The sequence below is a fragment of the Watersipora subatra genome, chromosome 1 (assembly GCF_963576615.1).
Source record: "Watersipora subatra chromosome 1, tzWatSuba1.1, whole genome shotgun sequence".
NCBI lineage: Eukaryota > Metazoa > Bryozoa > Gymnolaemata > Cheilostomatida > Watersiporidae > Watersipora > Watersipora subatra.
In genome coordinates, this window is record NC_088708.1 from 36,728,283 (window position 1) to 36,748,554 (window position 20,272).

Below are 20,272 nucleotides of genomic sequence, written 5' to 3' on the forward strand. Positions count from 1 at the left end.
AACATAGTTACTATGCCAACAAAATGAATTTTGTGAGCAAAAACATTTTTCCTGACCCGCTCAATGTTGGGTAATCATCTTGTACTCATATATATATATATAATATACATATATATATATTATATACATGTCTTGTAAACATATATATGTATATGTCTACATGTCATTTCTATGGTTTTATGTTTTAGAACATAAAACCATGAAAATAGCACCACCTGGAAAGTTGCTCGGTCAAAATAAGCATTGGAAGTAAATTCCTGTAAACGAATATTTAAGTTTATTAGATTGAGGCCCTCATATGCCACTGTTTATTAGATTGAGGCCCTCATGTGCTGCCCCTTAAGCCCTCATGTGCCACTGTTTATTCTCTTTTCTAAACATTTACCATCATGTTATGAGAGTTTATATTATACTTCAGCTTCATATCTTAATAGCACTTCTGTTTCCAGATGCAAGAAAGGCTGATTGCAAGTTTAGAAGGTGTTGGTACAGGGAGCACCGAGTCTCTGCTGTTGGTTTCAAGTGCTCTTCAGGGTGCTACTACTGCTTACTCTGAACTTAGTCGAGCTTCACAACTCTCGGGCCTTCGACTCACCACTAACCTGATCAAAGGCCTACGGCAGCGCACTACTGACAGCTCACAAGAAGAACTGATACAAGTTACTGACAAACTATTCTCTTCCATCAAACAGCTATTTGAGGTAGTTGCACACCAATTGCTTTTTTGTTAACAAAACTTTGATGGCAGTTTAGTGACCTTGAATGATCATTAAAATTTGTAATCAACCCTTAATATCAACTGAGTATATAGAATAATAACGGAATGCCTGGTGACCTGCCATTTGCCATAAGCCTGGTACATTGCCAATGGCTAATTTGAGCAAGCCACACGTAGTATCCGTATTGCTGAACTCACTAATATAAGCCTTGAGAGCGAGCAGTAGTCACGTGACATTGTGAAGTAATGCAGAGTCGGCAGGTGTATTTTAACTAGATAAACACGCATATTGCCCAATGAATCTAATGTACCTCACATAGCTCAATTCGTTAACAATGATATACAGCCCCCATGTGTGGGGCTGTATATCATTGGAGTAACTGATTGCATTAACTCACTTACTTAACACTATCTATTCCGTGACTTTGCAAGGCATGTAGGTATTGAATTGCTTTAAATAATAAGCATACATGTATATTAGAGTAATAAACTATAATCATCTTTTTTTTAATATGAGCAATAATTACTATCTTAACTGTGGAAATTCATGAACATCCTCATGGCTGATGTTATTGTTCTGTCAATCACTACAATTGACTAGCGCAGAAAAGGGGCGTGGCTTCAAAGCTCCTTGTTGGCACCGGAAACGCTTGTGTTGTTGAAGGCACCAGAGCCGTGTAGTTTCACAGAGTCCCGTGACCAAAAACTGGAAACAAAAACGCTCGTTTCCAAACAAACCCGATCGACATACTGATCTCTAATGGAATTTTTGTACCTTGCTCTCAATACTTCACACTTTTGCAAAAAAAGAGATCGTGGATTTAGACCTGCACAATACCATTTAAATAAGCAAAAATTTTGCTTTCTAATCATATACAAGAAGTGGGGTTTCAAACCATTTTTAATCTGATTAATACCTGTCTAAACAAGAACAGGCGCCAAAATAATTTGCAAGGCTCATTCGGTCTTTTGCCTCGTAGACGCGACTGCGGTTTGTATATTAAAATGGTAAATTGCTGGGCAGTTAAGTGCACAAACCGATCTGAAGGTGGTTTGCAGTTCTTTCGGTTTCCTCGAGACAGTTCATTAAGAAAAATATGGGTTCAAAAAGTCAGTAGGTTGGACACAAGCAACAACCCAAGAGCCCCTAAACTTCTAAAGCCAGGCAACGCAACTGTAATCTGTGAGGTGAGTCTCCCTTTTTGTAATAATAAAAACAATAATAATTCTGATTTTTTTCTACTACTTTTTTTTCTGGAACAGTACTGACATTTAGCTAGTTGGTGTTTTAGGCTAGAGGGAAATTAAAGAAAGAAATGAGTTAAGTTTAATTGATTTGGGTGAATTGTAGATTAAAAACAAGTCTTTATCACCACCACCACCACTATGACCATGACATGGATCACATCAATATATGTTTTAAGAAGAAAATCAAGCGGCAGCCTTAGGCCTGCAATCATACTGCTTGTACATGTACTTACTGGCCTGATTTTATGTGTGTACCGAAAACTATATGATATATTATGTATGATATATGTTTGATAAATATTTAACGGAAACACTTTGAAGAGCATTGGTTTACCCTGACTAAGACTGAGAAGAGACGTTTGAAACCCGGAGCTATCCCTACTGTATTTGCTCACAAAAGACCACACCCTCAGACAGAGAGAGCCAAGAAGCACAAGGCCATAGATGGCCGATACCAAAGCAGTAGCAGCCATGCATCTCATGCAATTGCTTCACCCACGACTAGCTGCCTTGATTTTCATGAGTCTGGCAGTGTTGGATAGTTTGGTGAGACTTGGTGGAATTTTAATCAAATTTCATGTTACATTTTAACCTGTTACAAAGATTTCCTCATATTGTCTACAATTTATTGCCATGCTCTATTTTTTCACATGCAGCCAATTCAGCAAAGTGGTACGTATTTTAAGTGTGTAACTGCTGTGTGAGTGGTAGATAGCGGCATATGGTATTGCTAATGTAGTATTGCACGTGATTCATCTGTTTCAGTAATAGATTTCTGCTACCATCACAATTAACACTAATATGTGTTGTGCCTTACTGCATCCTGAAATGCATGGTATGGCTAACATATCACCAAACAGCTAACATTTTTACTATTGCGTGTCTGGTTGAAGAAATACTAACAGAAAGATGCTAACAAAATACTAAAAGCTGTGACGTTTTTGTCATTCAACCTTTTATCTACCTTAAACATCACCCTTAGATACAAGGAGGAGAAGCACAGGACAGCGTGAAAGCTGAATAATTGAATATTTTAAGTTGTTCTAAAGAAGCTTAATGTCTATTCCTCAATGTTCATTTTCCTTTCTAGGTTTACTCCATGATACCGGTGATTCGGAGGTTGAGCAACTCAAACGCAAGGTTATTGACCTTCAAAAAAGACTCAATCAGGTAATTATATACACTATATATACATACTGCCATTTTTCTGTAAAGAATAACATTTTTGTCCAATTGTTACAGTGGGTGGTGTTTTTGCACATTGAATCATTCATGTATTTCTGTAATATGTGTCTTAAAATACTTCCGTTTGCTTGGGTTGTGTTCATAATTTTGTTGTTTTAGGCACAGAAAGAGAAAAGGGCGGGTGAAGCCAAGCTTAGACAGCATGAGATAAAGATGCGCATGTTATTTAACAAGGACCAGCTATCGGCATTATCTCGACGAAGCACTCGCGGTCTTGCTTGCGAGCTGGAGACTGTTATAAAGTCTTTAAAGCTACGCTTTGCATGTGGAACAACTGGCTACACAGAATTATTAACCATGGCATTTCCTCTTCCTTCCATACAAACTCTACAACAGCGTGTGCAACATATAAACTTTCTCCTGGTATGCTGCGCTTAGTGTTTGAATATTTGAGCCCAAAGGTATATATATATATATATATCTATCTATCATATATATATATATGTATATATATATATCTATCTATCATATATATATATCTATCAAGGTGACTCCTTATCACCGCTGCTCTTCTGCATATGCCTAAACCCTCTAAGCAATATGCTGGAGGAAACTCAATATGGGTACCAGTTTAAGAGTGGCACCAAGATAAACCACCTCTTCTACATGGATGACATCAAGCTGTATGCTAACAAAGAAAGGGACATTGATTCGCTAATACACCTCACTCAGGTATACAGCAAGGACATCGGAATGACCTTCGGTATTGAGAAATGTGGAAGGCTAATTCTTAAGAAAGGCCACTCTATGCTCACAGATGGCCTAAGAATGCAAAATGGTACCATCAAAGATATAGAAGAAGGGTACAAGTACTTGGGGATTATGCAAAGCAACATCAACCACGAAGCCGAGGTACGTCACAAAGCCATTACCGAATACAAAAAACGCCTTCGGCAGGTCTTACGGAGCCAGCTCAATGCCAAGAACCAAATCACAGCAATAAATACCTACACACTGCCAGTAATAAGATATCCAGCAGGCATAATAAAGTGGACTGAGGAAGCCATCAAAGTAACAGATATAGCAACTCGTAAACTGCTGACCATGCATGGAGCACTCCACCCAAAATCTGATACTACTAGATTGTATCTTGATAGGAAAGATGGCGGTAGGGGACTCAAAAGTGTACAGCAGACAGTGAAAGAGGAGGAGCAAAGCATCAAAGCATATGCAGCCTCCATGGCCATTTCAGATAAGTTGCTAGCTGAATTTCAATCGGCTGCTCTTACAATGGACCTACGCCCTGATGATGAGGAAATTGACTGGCACACGAAACCTCTTCATGGTGCTTACCACCAACAAATATCTAAGGTTGGCGATCTTCACCAGACATATATGTGGCTGAACAAAGGAAACCTAATGGCCAATACAGAGTCGCTAATCATGGCAGCCCAGGAGCAAGTGCTCCCAACAAGGCAACTCCAAACGAAAATCTATCACACTAGAGACGATCCTAGATGCAGACTGTGCAAAGATGCACCTGAGACCATCCAACACATCATCAGTGGATGCAGGCAGCTAGCAGGAAACGCATACACTGAGCGGCATAATCATGTCGCAGGTATTGTGTATAGAAGTCTATGTGATGAGTATGGCCTTAATAAACCACAACACTGGTGGGAAGCTCCTGGTAAGGTGAATGAAAATGATCGCGCTAAGATCCTCTGGGACTTCTACATCCAAACTGACAAGCATGTCCTAGCAAACCAACCAGATATTGTGGTGGTTGACAAGGAGAACAAGAGGGCTACTATAATAGATATAGCAGTACCCAATGACTACAATATAGCCAGCAAAGAAAAAGAAAAGGTAGAGAAATATCTCCCTCTTGGAGAAGAAATTGAAAAATGCTGGAATGTAAGAACAACTGTAATCCCAGTAGTCATTGGGGCACTGGGCGCAATAACACCGGCGCATAAAATGTGGCTTGCCCAAATACCAACAACAATCAACTCAGGTGAGTTGCAGAAAAGTGCGCTATTGGGAACAGCTAAGATCTTGAGGCGAGTGGTCAAACTCCCAGGTCTCTGGTAGGAGACCCGAGTTAGAGCAGAATTTACCACCCATACGGGGCATCCGGGGTGAGGAAACAATTTTTTTTTGTATATATGTATATATGTATATATATATATGTATATATGTCTATATATGTATATATGTATGTATATATGTATATATGTATGTATGTATGTATATATGTATATATATATATGTATATACATATATATATGTATATATGTATATATGTATATATGTATATATATGTATATATGTATATATGTATATGTTTTCTAGACAAGTCCTGGTCCAGCAAAAAAGTCTTATCATAAATAAGTTGCAAAAGTTTTGTTTATTGTGAACATATGAAACTGTTGGCGTTCGCTCATATCTCATGTTTGTTAAAATGTACCTAGTTGTCAGAGATCATTTTTATAAAGTCCAAAGATGTATATATATTAAGATAATTTATACATTAGATCTTACAGTGATTATTGTATGCTACTTTAGGTTGCTTCTATGAGAGATGTTGACAAGCTCTGTTGTCTCACCCTTGATGAGATGGAACTGAATAAAGCTGTAGAGTATGACCCTAGCAGCAAGAAAGTATTGGGCCAGATAACACTACCAGGCCATCAAGGGGAGGCAAATCATCGATTGGTCTTTATGCTGGGTGGTAAGAGCATATGTCTTCTGATTGATAAATAATAGTGGTTTAATTCATTGATATAATGGAGACAGTAGCTAGCTTTGTAACTACATGTTGGGATCAAGCTTTTATAGTGAATAGATTTTTGGTTTTCCCTGTTGTCGGCATCTTGTTGTCGGCCCTGTTGTTTATATACATGATTTTCATGGCTTTCTTAGAGTTCAAGGGTTGTTCATGAACTAAACAACAGTGATAGGCAATACATCATTTATTTATATTTAGCTTGATTCAATTTATCTTTCAATTTCATTATTATCACAAATTCAAACTATACCCATTTATCCTTTCACATTTACATATGGGTGATTTTTGCAGGCATAGCCAAAAAGATGGAAGCAGGTGGTCGGGTATCATTTTACTGGTCGCTCAATGTCAGCTTTGAGCTTAAAGATCACCATAATAGATATCCTTGCCAAGGTGAAAGCACTCGGGCTGAATGTCATAGCAATCACCTCAGACATGGGTCCTGGTAACCGGAGTATGTGGAGACAGTTTGGAGTCACCAGCAAAATTAACTGTCTAGTTACATTCGCGGTAATTGAAGGCAGTGCTACTGAGTTCATAGCTGATGTGCCGCATGTCATCAAAAACCTTGCCAACACTTTCCTCAATCACAGGACAATAACTCTCTCTGCTACCACAGTCAACAAACATCATCTGCCTGCAAATACATTGGAGTTAGGTCAGGTCGAGGACCTGGTTAGATTCCAGGAAGATAAAGATCTTAAACTGACACCTTACCTTATGTTAGGCGATCTGACTAACAGCGCTCACATTAGAAAGATGAATGTTGGCAAGGCACTGCACATATTTAGTAACTCAGTCGGTGCAGGCCTGCAGTATCTCATCGAGAAGGAGGGACGACCTGTGTCATATCTGACCGCAGCTTGGTTTGTCAAAGCCGTTGACAAATGGTTTGATCTGATGAGCAGCCGCCATCCTGTAATGGCTCTCTCCGCCAATAACCCTGCGATGTATACTGCTGCACTTGCATTTTTTAGTGATTTTCTCACAACTGTCCAAACCTGTCAAATCGAACAGAAAGCAACATGGAAGCCAGTACAGGCAGGTATACAACTATCTACAACTACTGTTTTAAATCTATGTAAATCACTCGTAGATTTTAGAAAGTTGCAGTTTCTGATAACATCACGGCTGACACAAGGCTGTGTAGAAAATCTTTTCTCCCTTATCTGCAGTAAAAACCCTGTACCATCACCCCGTGACTTTAAATATGCTTTAAAATATTTGTATCGCTCAGTATTTAAAAGAAGTGAAAACTGGAGACTATGCAATTGATGAACGTCAGTATTTAGCGGAATTACTGCCTGCTAACTTAATGCCTTCGGTCGATGAAGACTCTACTGTTGAGATTCCATCAGCATTCACAACTGGAAGTGTTTTATGTGAAGCTAAGCAGAAGTCTCTCTATTATCTTGGTGGATACTGCGTCCAATCGTTGATGAAACTGTGGCAACTGAGCAAGACCTGCACAGACCAACTCCGTGTTGCGGACAGCTGTCATCAAAACCAATCAAGGTTCACCCACTCAATAATTTTAAAGATTGTACCCTTTTTGAGGTGAGCGATGAGTTCTTTGCTGAGCTTATGAAATGGGAGGTTGCTGCACGTGCCTATGAGACAAAAATTCATCTGCCAAAAATAGCTGAAGCATTGACCAACCATTGCTTAGAACTCAGCGCCGGCTGCCGTGCACTGACATCGATAAGCTGCCAGCATCAGCTAGGGCATCGTTTGGCGAAGAAGTTCGTAACGGTAGGTCTGCACTTCATGTGTAGAAAAGCCACTGAAGCGCTAAAAAATGGATCGTCTGTGAGCTTTGGGAGTGCTTCAATGGCAATGCGAGATCTTGTGCGAAGAGTTGGCGTCATCAGTTAACTCTTAGTTTAAAGCGTCTGTTGAGGAGCAGAACCGAAGAGCGCCTTCTAAGCTGAATGTTCTTTTCATTACTCGCTCTGTTTATATTTTCTTATGCTTAATATTTTTCAGCTTAATATATTGTCAAAATATTAGTAGTATCCAACTGCTCACCTGAAACCAGTGTTGCCAATGCTTTTTAACAGAATTCTAAATTTTACTGCACTATTATTTTGTTTTTGCGGTTTTTCACTGCTACATAAATTATACTTTTATTTAGTCGTGTGCAGATGATCTTAATATCCGTAACTGCTTGCCTGAGCCTGGGTTTTGCATACGTATTGCGATACTACATGTATATACAATGTGTTGCTTATTTGATCTTCAGCTGATAGTACCTTGGTGTTTGTGAGACGGAGAATTGAAGGAAATGTATCCACAAGCAATATTCAAATGAATATTGCTGCCAGCTACTATGTCATAACTGATTAGTCGCGGCATCCATGGTTTTTACACAAAAATTAAAACATAATTCCTTTAGAAACCCAAACAGAAACTGGTTGTCGATACAAAACCTATCAGTACTCGAGCTATAAATCAATTTAGGTAAAATGTTTTTTAATTTAGGCCTTGAAAGTGTTAGTTTCTTAAATAGAAAAAAAATTATCAATAGCTTCTTGTAGGGAATTTTGTTCTCTTTCAAATGGTGTATAATGCAACCATCAATTTTAGAGCGACTGCCCATGGGAGTGATTTTTTGTGGTTAATGTTGCGGCCTCTCCATTATAAATTATATAAAAATAGTGGGCGTGGCCGGCTTGTTTGAAATTGAGCGAGCTCCCGTATACGCTTCTGTTGGTCGTGGGACTCTGTGAAACTATACGACACTGGAAGGCACAGTTTTCACTCTAGGAGGAGATAACTCTATGTATATGACACCTTCAGTCACATGATTGGCAATAGCTTCTATCCTTTGTGCACACGTATTTCTAGATAGCGGCACTGACTGAACAGCTTGCTGAATATCTAGCTTTTTAGGGTGTAGCGCGTAAACGGCTGAGACCATGCATTCTTTAAACAGTTCCCTGTGGCTGTATGGGGCCATTGCCTTGGCCATTTTATAATAAACTTTACAACCAGCAGTAGCTGCACTTTGTTGCAAGCTTATCGCTACCCTCATCATAGCCATTTCTCTATTAGCCTGCCTTGTTAATCTATCAAGCTGTTCTTGCCTCCTAGCTGTACCTGATGGAAATCTTCCGTCATAATCAATATGGTTTTGAGTGTAAGGCCTTTTGACATTTGCTAACTTGTTTACAGCAACTGAATTATTACATATCAAACATATAGGTTTCCCTTTTCTTTTATGAAAAAAGAATTGTGTAGTCCCGTCTGGATTAGAATGTCAGTTTTTTTCTGTCTACCAATCTCTGAGCCATGATTGCTCACAAATTATTTTTTTAAGTCAATAGTCATAGTGGAAGTCTTGGAAATGCAAGCTGTGAAATTCTCTGTAGGTAAAAAACTAAAGTTGACCAATTTCAATTGGGGACTGTTGGATATTTCCTAATCAAACAACTTAAGCTGAGAAATCTCACACACTAACACTAAACTCCAGTATTGTCAATATTGCTGGTCAGGTGATTTCAGATAACTACCACACCTTTCGGACTATTAGCCGCTAATCTTTTCCGACATTTTGAGCCATGCAACCGATTTAGAGGCTGCAGCTATTCTGCGGTTTTTTCTTTCACCGATAGGGCAAATTAACCGGAATATGCAGTTAGTGTGCCTCTAGTGGTGAAAGAAAAACAAAACAGTGCCTAACGGTACTGTTCCCTATTAACTACCAAAGTTGCTGCCGTGTTAAAAGCACCGTCATGTGTTCTGTGACATATACAAAAGGTGCAGCCTATGTATTGTTTTATTACCGGTTTTTGAAAATAAAGCAGATGCGGCCTATATAGGGGTGCGGTTAATAGTCCGAAAATATGGTAATAAGTACTACTAATACAATAGCAATAATGCATTGCCAAACAAGTTCTTTAAAATTTGCAAAACATTTAAAAAAATTACAACAGCTAGGGGCCTGATAAAAACAGCTGGAGCCTGATCAGGTCTGCGGGCCTCCATTTGGGCACCTGGGTTATATAGGGTTGGTTACAAACATGCTATATACTTTACTTGCTATCAAGGAATGGTTACAAATATACTGGATACTTGATTTGATATCTTGAAAACATATATGTTATGCTATATTTGTTTGTTGCCAGGGAGGTTCTTTTCAAATAGACTACCCTATCATTAGTGACTATGTAGCTGCCAAAGATGTTTGGGAGTATGACACCGACTTGGAAAGTAAAGAACCCTGGTTAAATGATGGAGATACGCTTCATGCTACTCTTAATAATCTGCAGGACTTTACAAACATCAAACTTCAGAAAGAAACGGTAAGGGTACAAGTACAAGCGTAAAAATTATCAATAGCATAATCTGTGCCTTTTCTGGCCTTTAATGTGTTGTATAATTAGCGGCTCTTACAGATATTTTATATTCGTTTGTTTATGATAGCATTGTTTATTGTAGCTGTGTTTATGGTAGCATTGTTTGTGGTAGCATTGTTTATGGTAGCATTGTTTATGGTAGCATTGTTTATGGTAGCATTGTTTATGGTAGCATTGTTTATGGTAGCATTTTTTATTGTAGCTCTGTTTAAGGTAGCATTGTTTATGGTAGCATTGTCTATTGTAGCATTGTTTATTGTAGCATTGTTTATGGTAGCATTGTTTATGGTAGCATTGTTTACGGTAGCATTGTTTATTGTAACATTGTTTATGGTAGCATTGTTTATGGTAGCATTGTTTATTGTAGCATTGTTTATGGTAGCATTGTTTATGGTAGCATTGTTTATGGTAGCATTGTTTATTGTAGCATTGTTTATTGCAGCTCTGTTTATGGTAGCATTGTTTATGGTAGCATTGTTGGTTGTAGCATTGCTTGTTGTAGCCTTGCTTGTGGAAGGCTGTGTTTTCAGTGGTTATTGTTTATTGTAGCATTGTTTATGGTAGCATTGTTTATGGTAGCATTGTCTATTTTAGCATTGTTTATTGTAGCATTGTTTATGGTAGCATTGTTTATTGTAGCATTGTTTATGGTAACATTGTTTATGGTAGCATTGTTTATGGTAACATTGTTTGTGGTAGCATTGTTTGTGGTAGCATTGTTTATGGTAGCATTGTTTATTGTAGCTCTGTTTATGGTAGCATTTTTTATGGTAGTATTGTCTATTTTAGCATTGTTTATTGTAGCATTGTTTATGGTAGCATTGTTTATTGTAGCATTGTTTATGGTAGCATTGTTTATGGTAGCATTGTTCATGGTAACATTGTTTGTGGTAGCATTGTTTGTGGTAGCATTGTTTATGGTAGCATTGTTTAATGTAGCATTGTTTATGGTAGCACTGTTTAATGTAGCTCTGTTTATGGTAACATTGTTTGTTGTAGCATTGTTTAATGTAGCATTGTTTATGGTAACATTGTTTATGGTAGCATTGTTTCTGGTAGCATTGTTTATTGTAGCATTGTTTATGGTAGCACTGTTTATGGTCGCACTGTTTATTGTAGCTGTGTTTATGGTAGCATTGTTTGTGGTAGCATTGTTTATGGTAGCATTGTTTGTGGTAGCATTGTTTATGGTAGCATCGTTTATGGTAGCATTGTTTATTGTAGCATTGTTTACAGTAGCATTGTTTATGGTAGCAATGTTTATTGTATCATTGTTTATGGTAGCTCTGTTTATGGTAGCATTGTTTATGGTAGCATTGTTTATTGTAGCATTGTTTATTGCAGGATTGTTTATTGTAGCATTGTTTATGGTAGCATTGTTTATTGTATCATTGTTTATGGTAGCATTGTTTAATGTAGCTTTGTTTATGGTAGCATTGTTTATTGTAGCATTGTTTATTGTAACATTGTTTATTGTAGCATTGTTTATGGTAGCATTGTTTATGGTAACATTGTTTATGGTAGCATTGTTTATGGTAACATTGTTTGTGGTAGCATTGTTTATGGTAGCATTGTTTATTGTAGCTCCGTTTATGGTAGCATTGTTTATTGTAGCATTGTCTATTGTAGCATTGTTTATTGTAGCATTGTTTATGGTAGCATTGTTTATGGTAGCATTGTTTATGGTAGCATTGTTTGTTGTAGCATTGTTTATTGTAGCATTGTTTATTGTAGCATTGTTTATAGTAGCATTGTTTATGGTAGCAATGTTTATTGTATCATTGTTTATTGTAGCTCTGTTTATGGTAGCATTGTTTATGGTAGCACTGTTTATAGTAGCATTGTTTATGGTAGCAATGTTTATTGTATCATTGTTTATTGTAGCTCTGTTTATGGTAGCATTGTTTATGGTAGCATTGTTTATTGAAGCATTGTTTATTGTAGCATTGTTTATTGTAGCATTGTTTATGGTAGCATTGTTTATTGTATCATTGTTTATAGTAGCATTGTTTATGGTAGCAATGTTTATTGTATCATTGTTTATTGTAGCTCTGTTTATGGTAGCATTGTTTATGGTAGCATTGTTTATTGAAGCATTGTTTATTGTAGCATTGTTTATTGTAGCATTGTTTATGGTAGCATTGTTTATTGTATCATTGTTTATGGTAGCATTGTTTAATGTAGCATTGTTTATGGTAGCATTGTTTTTTGTAGCATTGTTTATTGTAGCATTGTTTATTGTAACATTGTTTATGGTAGCATTGTTTATGGTAACATTGTTTATGGTAGCATTGTTTATGGTAACATTGTTTGTGGTAGCATTGTTTGTGGTAGCAATGTTTATGGTAGCATTGTTTATTGTAGCTCTGTTTATGGTAGCATTGTTTATGGTAGCACTGTTTAATGTAGCTCTGTTTATGGTAACATTGTTTGTTGTAGCATTGTTTAATGTAGCATTGTTTATGGTAACATTGTTTATGGTAGCATTGTTTCTGGTAGCATTGTTTATTGTAGCATTGTTTATGGTAGCACTGTTTATGGTCGCACTGTTTATTGTAGCTGTGTTTATGGTAGCATTGTTTGTGGTAGCATTGTTTATGGTAGCATTGTTTGTGGTAGCATTGTTTATGGTAGCATCGTTTATGGTAGCATTGTTTATTGTAGCATTGTTTACAGTAGCATTGTTTATGGTAGCAATGTTTATTGTATCATTGTTTATGGTAGCTCTGTTTATGGTAGCATTGTTTATGGTAGCATTGTTTATTGTAGCATTGTTTATTGCAGGATTGTTTATTGTAGCATTGTTTATGGTAGCATTGTTTATTGTATCATTGTTTATGGTAGCATTGTTTAATGTAGCTTTGTTTATGGTAGCATTGTTTATTGTAGCATTGTTTATTGTAACATTGTTTATTGTAGCATTGTTTATGGTAGCATTGTTTATGGTAACATTGTTTATGGTAGCATTGTTTATGGTAACATTGTTTGTGGTAGCATTGTTTATGGTAGCATTGTTTATTGTAGCTCCGTTTATGGTAGCATTGTTTATTGTAGCATTGTCTATTGTAGCATTGTTTATTGTAGCATTGTTTATGGTAGCATTGTTTATGGTAGCATTGTTTATGGTAGCATTGTTTGTTGTAGCATTGTTTATTGTAGCATTGTTTATTGTAGCATTGTTTATAGTAGCATTGTTTATGGTAGCAATGTTTATTGTATCATTGTTTATTGTAGCTCTGTTTATGGTAGCATTGTTTATGGTAGCATTGTTTATTGTAGCACTGTTTATAGTAGCATTGTTTATGGTAGCAATGTTTATTGTATCATTGTTTATTGTAGCTCTGTTTATGGTAGCATTGTTTATGGTAGCATTGTTTATTGAAGCATTGTTTATTGTAGCATTGTTTATTGTAGCATTGTTTATGGTAGCATTGTTTATTGTATCATTGTTTATGGTAGCATTGTTTAATGTAGCATTGTTTATGGTAGCATTGTTTTTTGTAGCATTGTTTATTGTAGCATTGTTTATTGTAACATTGTTTATGGTAGCATTGTTTATGGTAACATTGTTTATGGTAGCATTGTTTATGGTAACATTGTTTGTGGTAGCATTGTTTGTGGTAGCAATGTTTATGGTAGCATTGTTTATTGTAGCTCTGTTTATGGTAGCATTGTTTATGGTAGCATTGTTTATTGTAGCTCTGTTTATGGTAACATTGTTTATGGTAGCATTGTTTATGGTAACATTGTTTGTGGTAGCATTGTTTGTGGTAGCAATGTTTATGGTAGCATTGTTTATTGTAGCTCTGTTTATGGTAGCATTGTTTATGGTAGCATTGTCTATTGTAGCATTGTTTATTGTAGCATTGTTTATGGTAGCATTGTTTATGGTAGCATTGTTTATGGTCGCATTGTTTATTGTAGCATTGTTTATGGTAGCATTGTTTATGGTAGCATCGTTCATTGTAGCATTGTTTATGGTAGCATTGTTTATGGTAGCATAGTTTATTGTAGCATTGTTTATGGTAGCATTGTTTATTGTAGCATTGTTTATGGTAGCATGGTTTGTTGTAGCATTGTTTATGGTAACATTGTTTGTGGTAACATTGTTTGTGGTAGCATTGTTTATGGTAGCATTGTTTAATGTAGCATTGTTTATGGTAGCACTGTTTAATGTAGCTCTTTTTATGGTAACATTGTTTGTTGTAGCATTGTTTAATGTAGCATTGTTTATGGTAACATTGTTTATTGTAGCATTGTTTATGATAGCATTGTTTCTGGTAGCATTGTTTATTGTAGCATTGTTTATGGTAGCATTGTTTATGGTCGCACTGTTTATTGTAGCATTGTTTATGGTAGCATTGTTTGTTGTAGCATTGCTTGTTGTAGCCTTGCTTGTGGGGAGCTGTGTTTTCAGTGGTTATTGTCTATTGTAGCATTGTTTATGGTAGCATTGTTTATGGTAGCATTGTTTATGGTAGCATTGTTTATGGTAGCATTGTTTATGGTAGCATTGTTTATGGTAGCATTGTTTATGGTAGCATTGTTTATGGTAGCATTGTTTATGGTAGCATTGTTTATGGTAGCATTGTTTATTGTAGCATTGTTTGTGGTAGCATTGTTTACGGTAGCATTGTTTATGGTAGCATTGTTTATTGTAGCATTGTTTATGGTAGCATTGTTTGTTGTAGCATTGTTTATAATAACATTGTTTATGGTAGCATTGTTTCTTGTAGTATTGTTTGTTGTAGCATTGTTTGTTGTAGCATTGCTTGTTGGGGGTTGTGTTTTCTGTGGTTAGTGTTTTTGTTTGGGGGGCTGTATATCATTGGTCATAGCAACCAGTATCAAGAAGTTGTGATATTTATCTAGATTTTTGTATTTATGTCTAAAAAAGTATGCTGAATTTAAAGATCTAAACATATTTTAGCTGGTTGTCATAGAAATATATGTATATCTATAAGAAAATGTAGGTCCATTACTTAATTTTGCAGATTTTAAAAATGGCTTCGCAGTACCGCGATATTGGGCACAGCCGCGGTTTCATCAACAAAAGTCTCAGAAAACCAATAACAGTAACATATTGCACACCATCGGTCACTATATACTCTAATTTTTTAAATTCAACTGATTATTTTCATAATTAAATTTGATACTAATTTTATAAAATCGAATAGTTTTTCTTACAATTAAATATTGCAATTATCTTATAAGAATGGTTAGAAAAATATCATCGTCATTTCCTTTACTTTCACTGCTTTGGACACCAGCTGGAATACGAAAGTACTCATTATAAGTTCAAAATGTCAGAGTCCGGTAGAATCGGCAAAAATGAAAGGATTACTCTTCAGTACTTCTACGTAAATTACAGAAACCTTTCGCAATTGGACAATGCCATAGACTGGTGAAATGTGCATGTTTTTCTCGCGAAATGCACACGTTTTAATGATTTGACTCATCGTCGCATGGCCTTATCGGCGTTTTGTTGGCCGGTCTTTATTTTGATTAAAATTAGCTTGTCAAGTTTTTATCGCCATTTTAGGCTAAATTAATTTGTTTATTTATGTTTAATCCGACCCGTTGGGTTAGTTTTAGGATATTGCAGAAGCTTTTCAATGACTTGGTGACATATTTAAGAAAGTTTATTTGTATTTTGTATCCTTATTATACTTAAAAAACTCTACACAAAAGTGGTTGAGTTTTTTGATAGGATTATTGTACAAGGGTTTTGACTATTGACAGATAATCTTTCGAGAGGTGTGTGCACATGTGCATTTATCATAAAGCTTCCAAACATTCGCTTCCCTTGTGTCCGGTCATGGAATTATCAATTAGATGCACACTACCTTCATTTTTATTGCTGATTTAAAAAAATCCTGATCAGTTTCTCAGAAGGTTCTAGCACTTGCAATAACAATTGTATGCTCACTTGATTTATCCACCACATTATCTTGGTGCCCTTTGGCTGATCCAAAACAGGCTTTTGAATTTGTCAGTTTTTGATTTGGGCCTTCACTTAAAGTATTGGGGCTGTTATGATTAACCTTTTAATAAGCTATAGTTGGCAGGAGCCTATGTAGTGCTAGGCTGCTAAAACATCTAATTATCACAGTTTGTACAGGTAGCATTCCTTATAATTTTATTCACATACGTTTTCTTTTTTATAAGTATCAAACCAGAGTCAAACAGTTTCTACCTAATAGAAAGAATCATCATGTATGTCACCTACTGACATTCAGTAAATCCTGCTTCTTTATTCTCAACAACTTAACATAATATTTCTTCCACGGCTAACACTGCTGCTTAAGAGTTTGGTCTACTGCAGACATTACTTCTCTTGTTCAACACAGTTTTTATCCTACACAAGAGGATTCTTTATTATGAAACTTATTAAATTAATGATATATTGTTATATTTTAGTCATTTGAAGTGGCCACCCAAGGCTTGAAAAATATTAGGACTCTATCTGGATTAGTCCTTGAAAACATGGTTCCAGGCGAGCACCCTGTCAAAGTTACTGATGAGGGCATGGAGGTCATCCTCGCTAAAGAAACTGTCAAAAAATTAACTGGGAGAACGTGGACCTTTGGCGATGCTTCCATAACTGTTCCAAAATATTGTGAGCTTCGACCAGCTGATTGTGCAGATGGTTTATTCCCTTACCAGCAAAGCATCTCTATGTGTGTGGGTTGATTACATGTTATCTTATCACCATCAGGTCATCTTTATGTCTCTGAGTTAATTACATGTTATCTTATCACCAGCGGGTCATATTTATGCCTCTGAGTTTATTACATGTTACCTTAATACCAGCAGGTCATCTTTATGTCTCTGAGTTTATCACATGTTATCTTATTACCAGCAAGTCATCTTTATGTTTGTGAGCTTAAAGCATGTTATCTTATCACCAGCAATCCAACTTTCTTTGTATAAGACTATTATGGATGACACACACGTATGTGAATATATAATGAAAGCTATGTTGATTTTTGCTGAGTTGTTGACAAAAATCAACAACTGCAAATGAGAATTTGTGGTTGTTGACTCTTGCTTTATATTCTGTTTCACACAGACCCAGATGTTTTTATACCAGGCTGTTGTTTCTGTAACATTTGTTTAGTGCACTACACCTTTCTGTAAACAAGTAGCGCCAAGCAGGCATTCTTTTTTGTTTCAGCAGTTGGGAGATTTTTCAATCGCCTGGTTTCTGCTCCTTTATTTAATTCTGTTAATTCAGTTTAGCTCTAAAATTAGGCAAAAATAACTAGTTGTTTATAGCAAGTTTTCTTCTATGATTCTTTTTACTTTGCTAAAATTGTAAAGATGATTGAAAGTAAGACGCTATAAAATGCCTAAAGGGTGAAGTTTAACACATCACGGAGCATTTAATTTTTTGTGTCTCTAGTAAATACAGATGAAAATTTCATGAAGACATCAGTTTGTTCTGGTATTTCAGGGCGCTTACTTCCAGCGGAATCCATTCTACTATGCGTCGAGAATGCAGGAATACAGAAGTGACAGTTCATACTTAGGTATTTCAACAGTTTCACCAAAATCGGCCTCAGTCTTACTTGAATACTTTGACGAGAAAGGCGGGGAACTTGATGTGAACCATGTTAAAAATCCAGTAAATATTTTAGCTCATACATTCAGCTTAATTGTTTATTGTCCATTTTAACTTGAATTTAAATATGAACCTTGCCGTTCTGCTAGTATTCTGTATTATATTGAGTGAGTGAGGGTTATTAATATTGTCAGTTCTGCCAGTATTCTGTATTATATTGAGCAAATGAAGATTGTTAATATTGTCAGTTCTGCAAGCATTCTGTATTATATTGAGTGAATGAAGGTTAATAATATTGTCAGTTCTGCCAGTATTCTGTATTATATTGAGTGAATGAAGGTTAATAATATTGTCAGTTCTGCTAGTATTCTGCAATATATTGACTGAATGAAGGTTAATAATATTGTCAGTTCTGCTAGTATTCTGTATTATATTTAGTGAATGAAGGTTAATAATATTGTCAGTTCTGCCAGTATTCTGTATTATATTGAGTGAATGAAGGTTAATAATATTGTCAGTTCTGCCAGTATTCTGTATTATATTGAGTGAATGAAGGTTATTAATATTTCTGTTCTGCCTGTATTCTGTATAATATTTAGTGAATGAAGGTTAATAATATTGTCAGTTCTGCCAGCATTCTGTATTATATTGAGTTAATGAGGGTTATTAATATTGTCAGTTCTGCCAGTATTCTGTATTATATTTAGTGAATGAAGGTTAATAATATTGTCAGTTCTGCCAGTACTCTGTATTATATTGAGTGAATAAAATTTATTAATATTTCTGTTCTGCCTGTATTCTGTATTATATTTAGTGAATGAAGGTTAATAATATTGTCAGTTATGCCAGTATTCTGTAATATATTGAGTGAATGAAGGTTAATAATATTGTCAGTTCTGCCAGTATTCTGTATTATATTGAGTGAATGAAGATTGTTAATATTGTCAGTTCTGCCAGTATTCTGTATTATATTGAGTGAATGAAGGTTAATAATATTGTCAGTTCTGCTAGTATTCTGCAATATATTCAGTGAATGAAGGTTAATAATATTGTCAGTTCTGCTAGTATTCTGTATTATATTTAGTGAATGAAGGTTAATAATATTGTCAGTTCTGCCAGTATTCTGTATTATATTGAGTGAATGAAGGTTAATAATATTGTCAGTTCTGCCAGCATTCTGTATTATATTGAGTGACTGAACGTTAGTAATATTGTAAGTTCTGCCAGTATTCTGAATCATATTGAGTGAATGAAAGTTATTAATATTGTCAGTTCTGCCAACATTCCGTATTATTTTGAGTGAATGAAAGTTATTAATATTGTCAGTTCTGCCAGTATTCTGTATTATATTGAGTGAATGAAGGTGATTAATAGTGTCAGTTCTGCCAGTATTTTGTTTTATATTTAGTGAATGAAGGTTAATAATATTGTCAGTTATGCCAGTATTCTGTAATATATTGAGTAAATGAAGGTTAATAATATTGTCAGTTCTGCTAGTATTCTGTATTATATTTAGTGAATGAAGGTTAAGAATATTGTCAGTTCTGCCAGTATTCTGTATTATATTGAGTGAATGAAGGTTAATAATATTGTCAGTTCTGCTAGTATTCTGCAATATATTGAGTGAATGAAGGTTAATAATATTGTCAGTTCTGCTAGTATTCTGTATTATATTTAGTGAATGAAGGTTAATAATGTTGTCAGTTCTGCCAGTATTCTGTATTATATTGAGTGAATGAAGGTTAATAATATTGTCAGTTCTGCCAGTATTCTGTATTATATTGAGTGAATGAAGGTTATTAATATTTCTGTTCTGCCAGTATTCTGAATTATATTTAGTGAATGAAGGTTAAAAATATTGTCAGTTCTGCCAGCATTCTGTATTATATTGAGTTAATGAGGGTTATTAATGTTGTCAGTTCTGCCAGTATTCTGTATTATATTTAGTGAATGAAGGTTAATAATATTGTCAGTTCTGCGAGTATTCTGTATCATATTGAGTGAATGAAAGTTACTAATATTGTCAGTTCTGCCAGTATTCTGTATTATATTGAGTGAACGAAGATTGTTAATATTGTCAGTTCTGCCAGTATTCTGTATCATATTGAATGAATGAAAGTTATTAATATTGTCAGTTCTGCCAGCATTCTGTATTATATTGAGTGAATGAAGGTGATTAATATTGTCAGTTCTGCCAGTATTTTGTTTTATATTTAGTGAATGAAGGTTAATAATAATGTCAGTTATGCCAGTATTCTGTAATATATTGAGTGAATGAAGGTTAATAATATTGTCAGTTCTGCTAGTATTCTGTATTATATTTAGTGAATAATGGTTAATAATATTGTCAGTTCTGCCAGTATTCTGTATTATATTGAGTGAATGAAGGTTAATAATATTGTCAGTTC

At 35.5% G+C, this 20,272-nt stretch overlaps 1 protein-coding gene across 1 annotated transcript in view; it reads left to right on the plus strand.

Annotated features, from left to right (window-relative positions):
• Window positions 1-449: 449 nt before the first annotated feature.
• LOC137387207 (uncharacterized) overlaps window positions 450-20,272 on the plus strand; it is a 258,969-nt gene continuing 239,146 nt past the window's right edge. Inside the window, exons 1-11 of the mRNA XM_068073548.1 lie at window positions 450-701; window positions 1,778-1,906; window positions 2,623-2,638; window positions 3,057-3,136; window positions 3,311-3,574; window positions 5,720-5,885; window positions 6,234-6,335; window positions 6,463-6,860; window positions 10,070-10,246; window positions 16,721-16,984; window positions 17,757-17,927. Coding sequence (XP_067929649.1) covers window positions 450-701; window positions 1,778-1,906; window positions 2,623-2,638; window positions 3,057-3,136; window positions 3,311-3,574; window positions 5,720-5,885; window positions 6,234-6,335; window positions 6,463-6,860; window positions 10,070-10,246; window positions 16,721-16,984; window positions 17,757-17,927 — 2,019 coding nt within the window. The remainder of the gene's footprint in view (window positions 702-1,777; window positions 1,907-2,622; window positions 2,639-3,056; window positions 3,137-3,310; window positions 3,575-5,719; window positions 5,886-6,233; window positions 6,336-6,462; window positions 6,861-10,069; window positions 10,247-16,720; window positions 16,985-17,756; window positions 17,928-20,272) is intronic.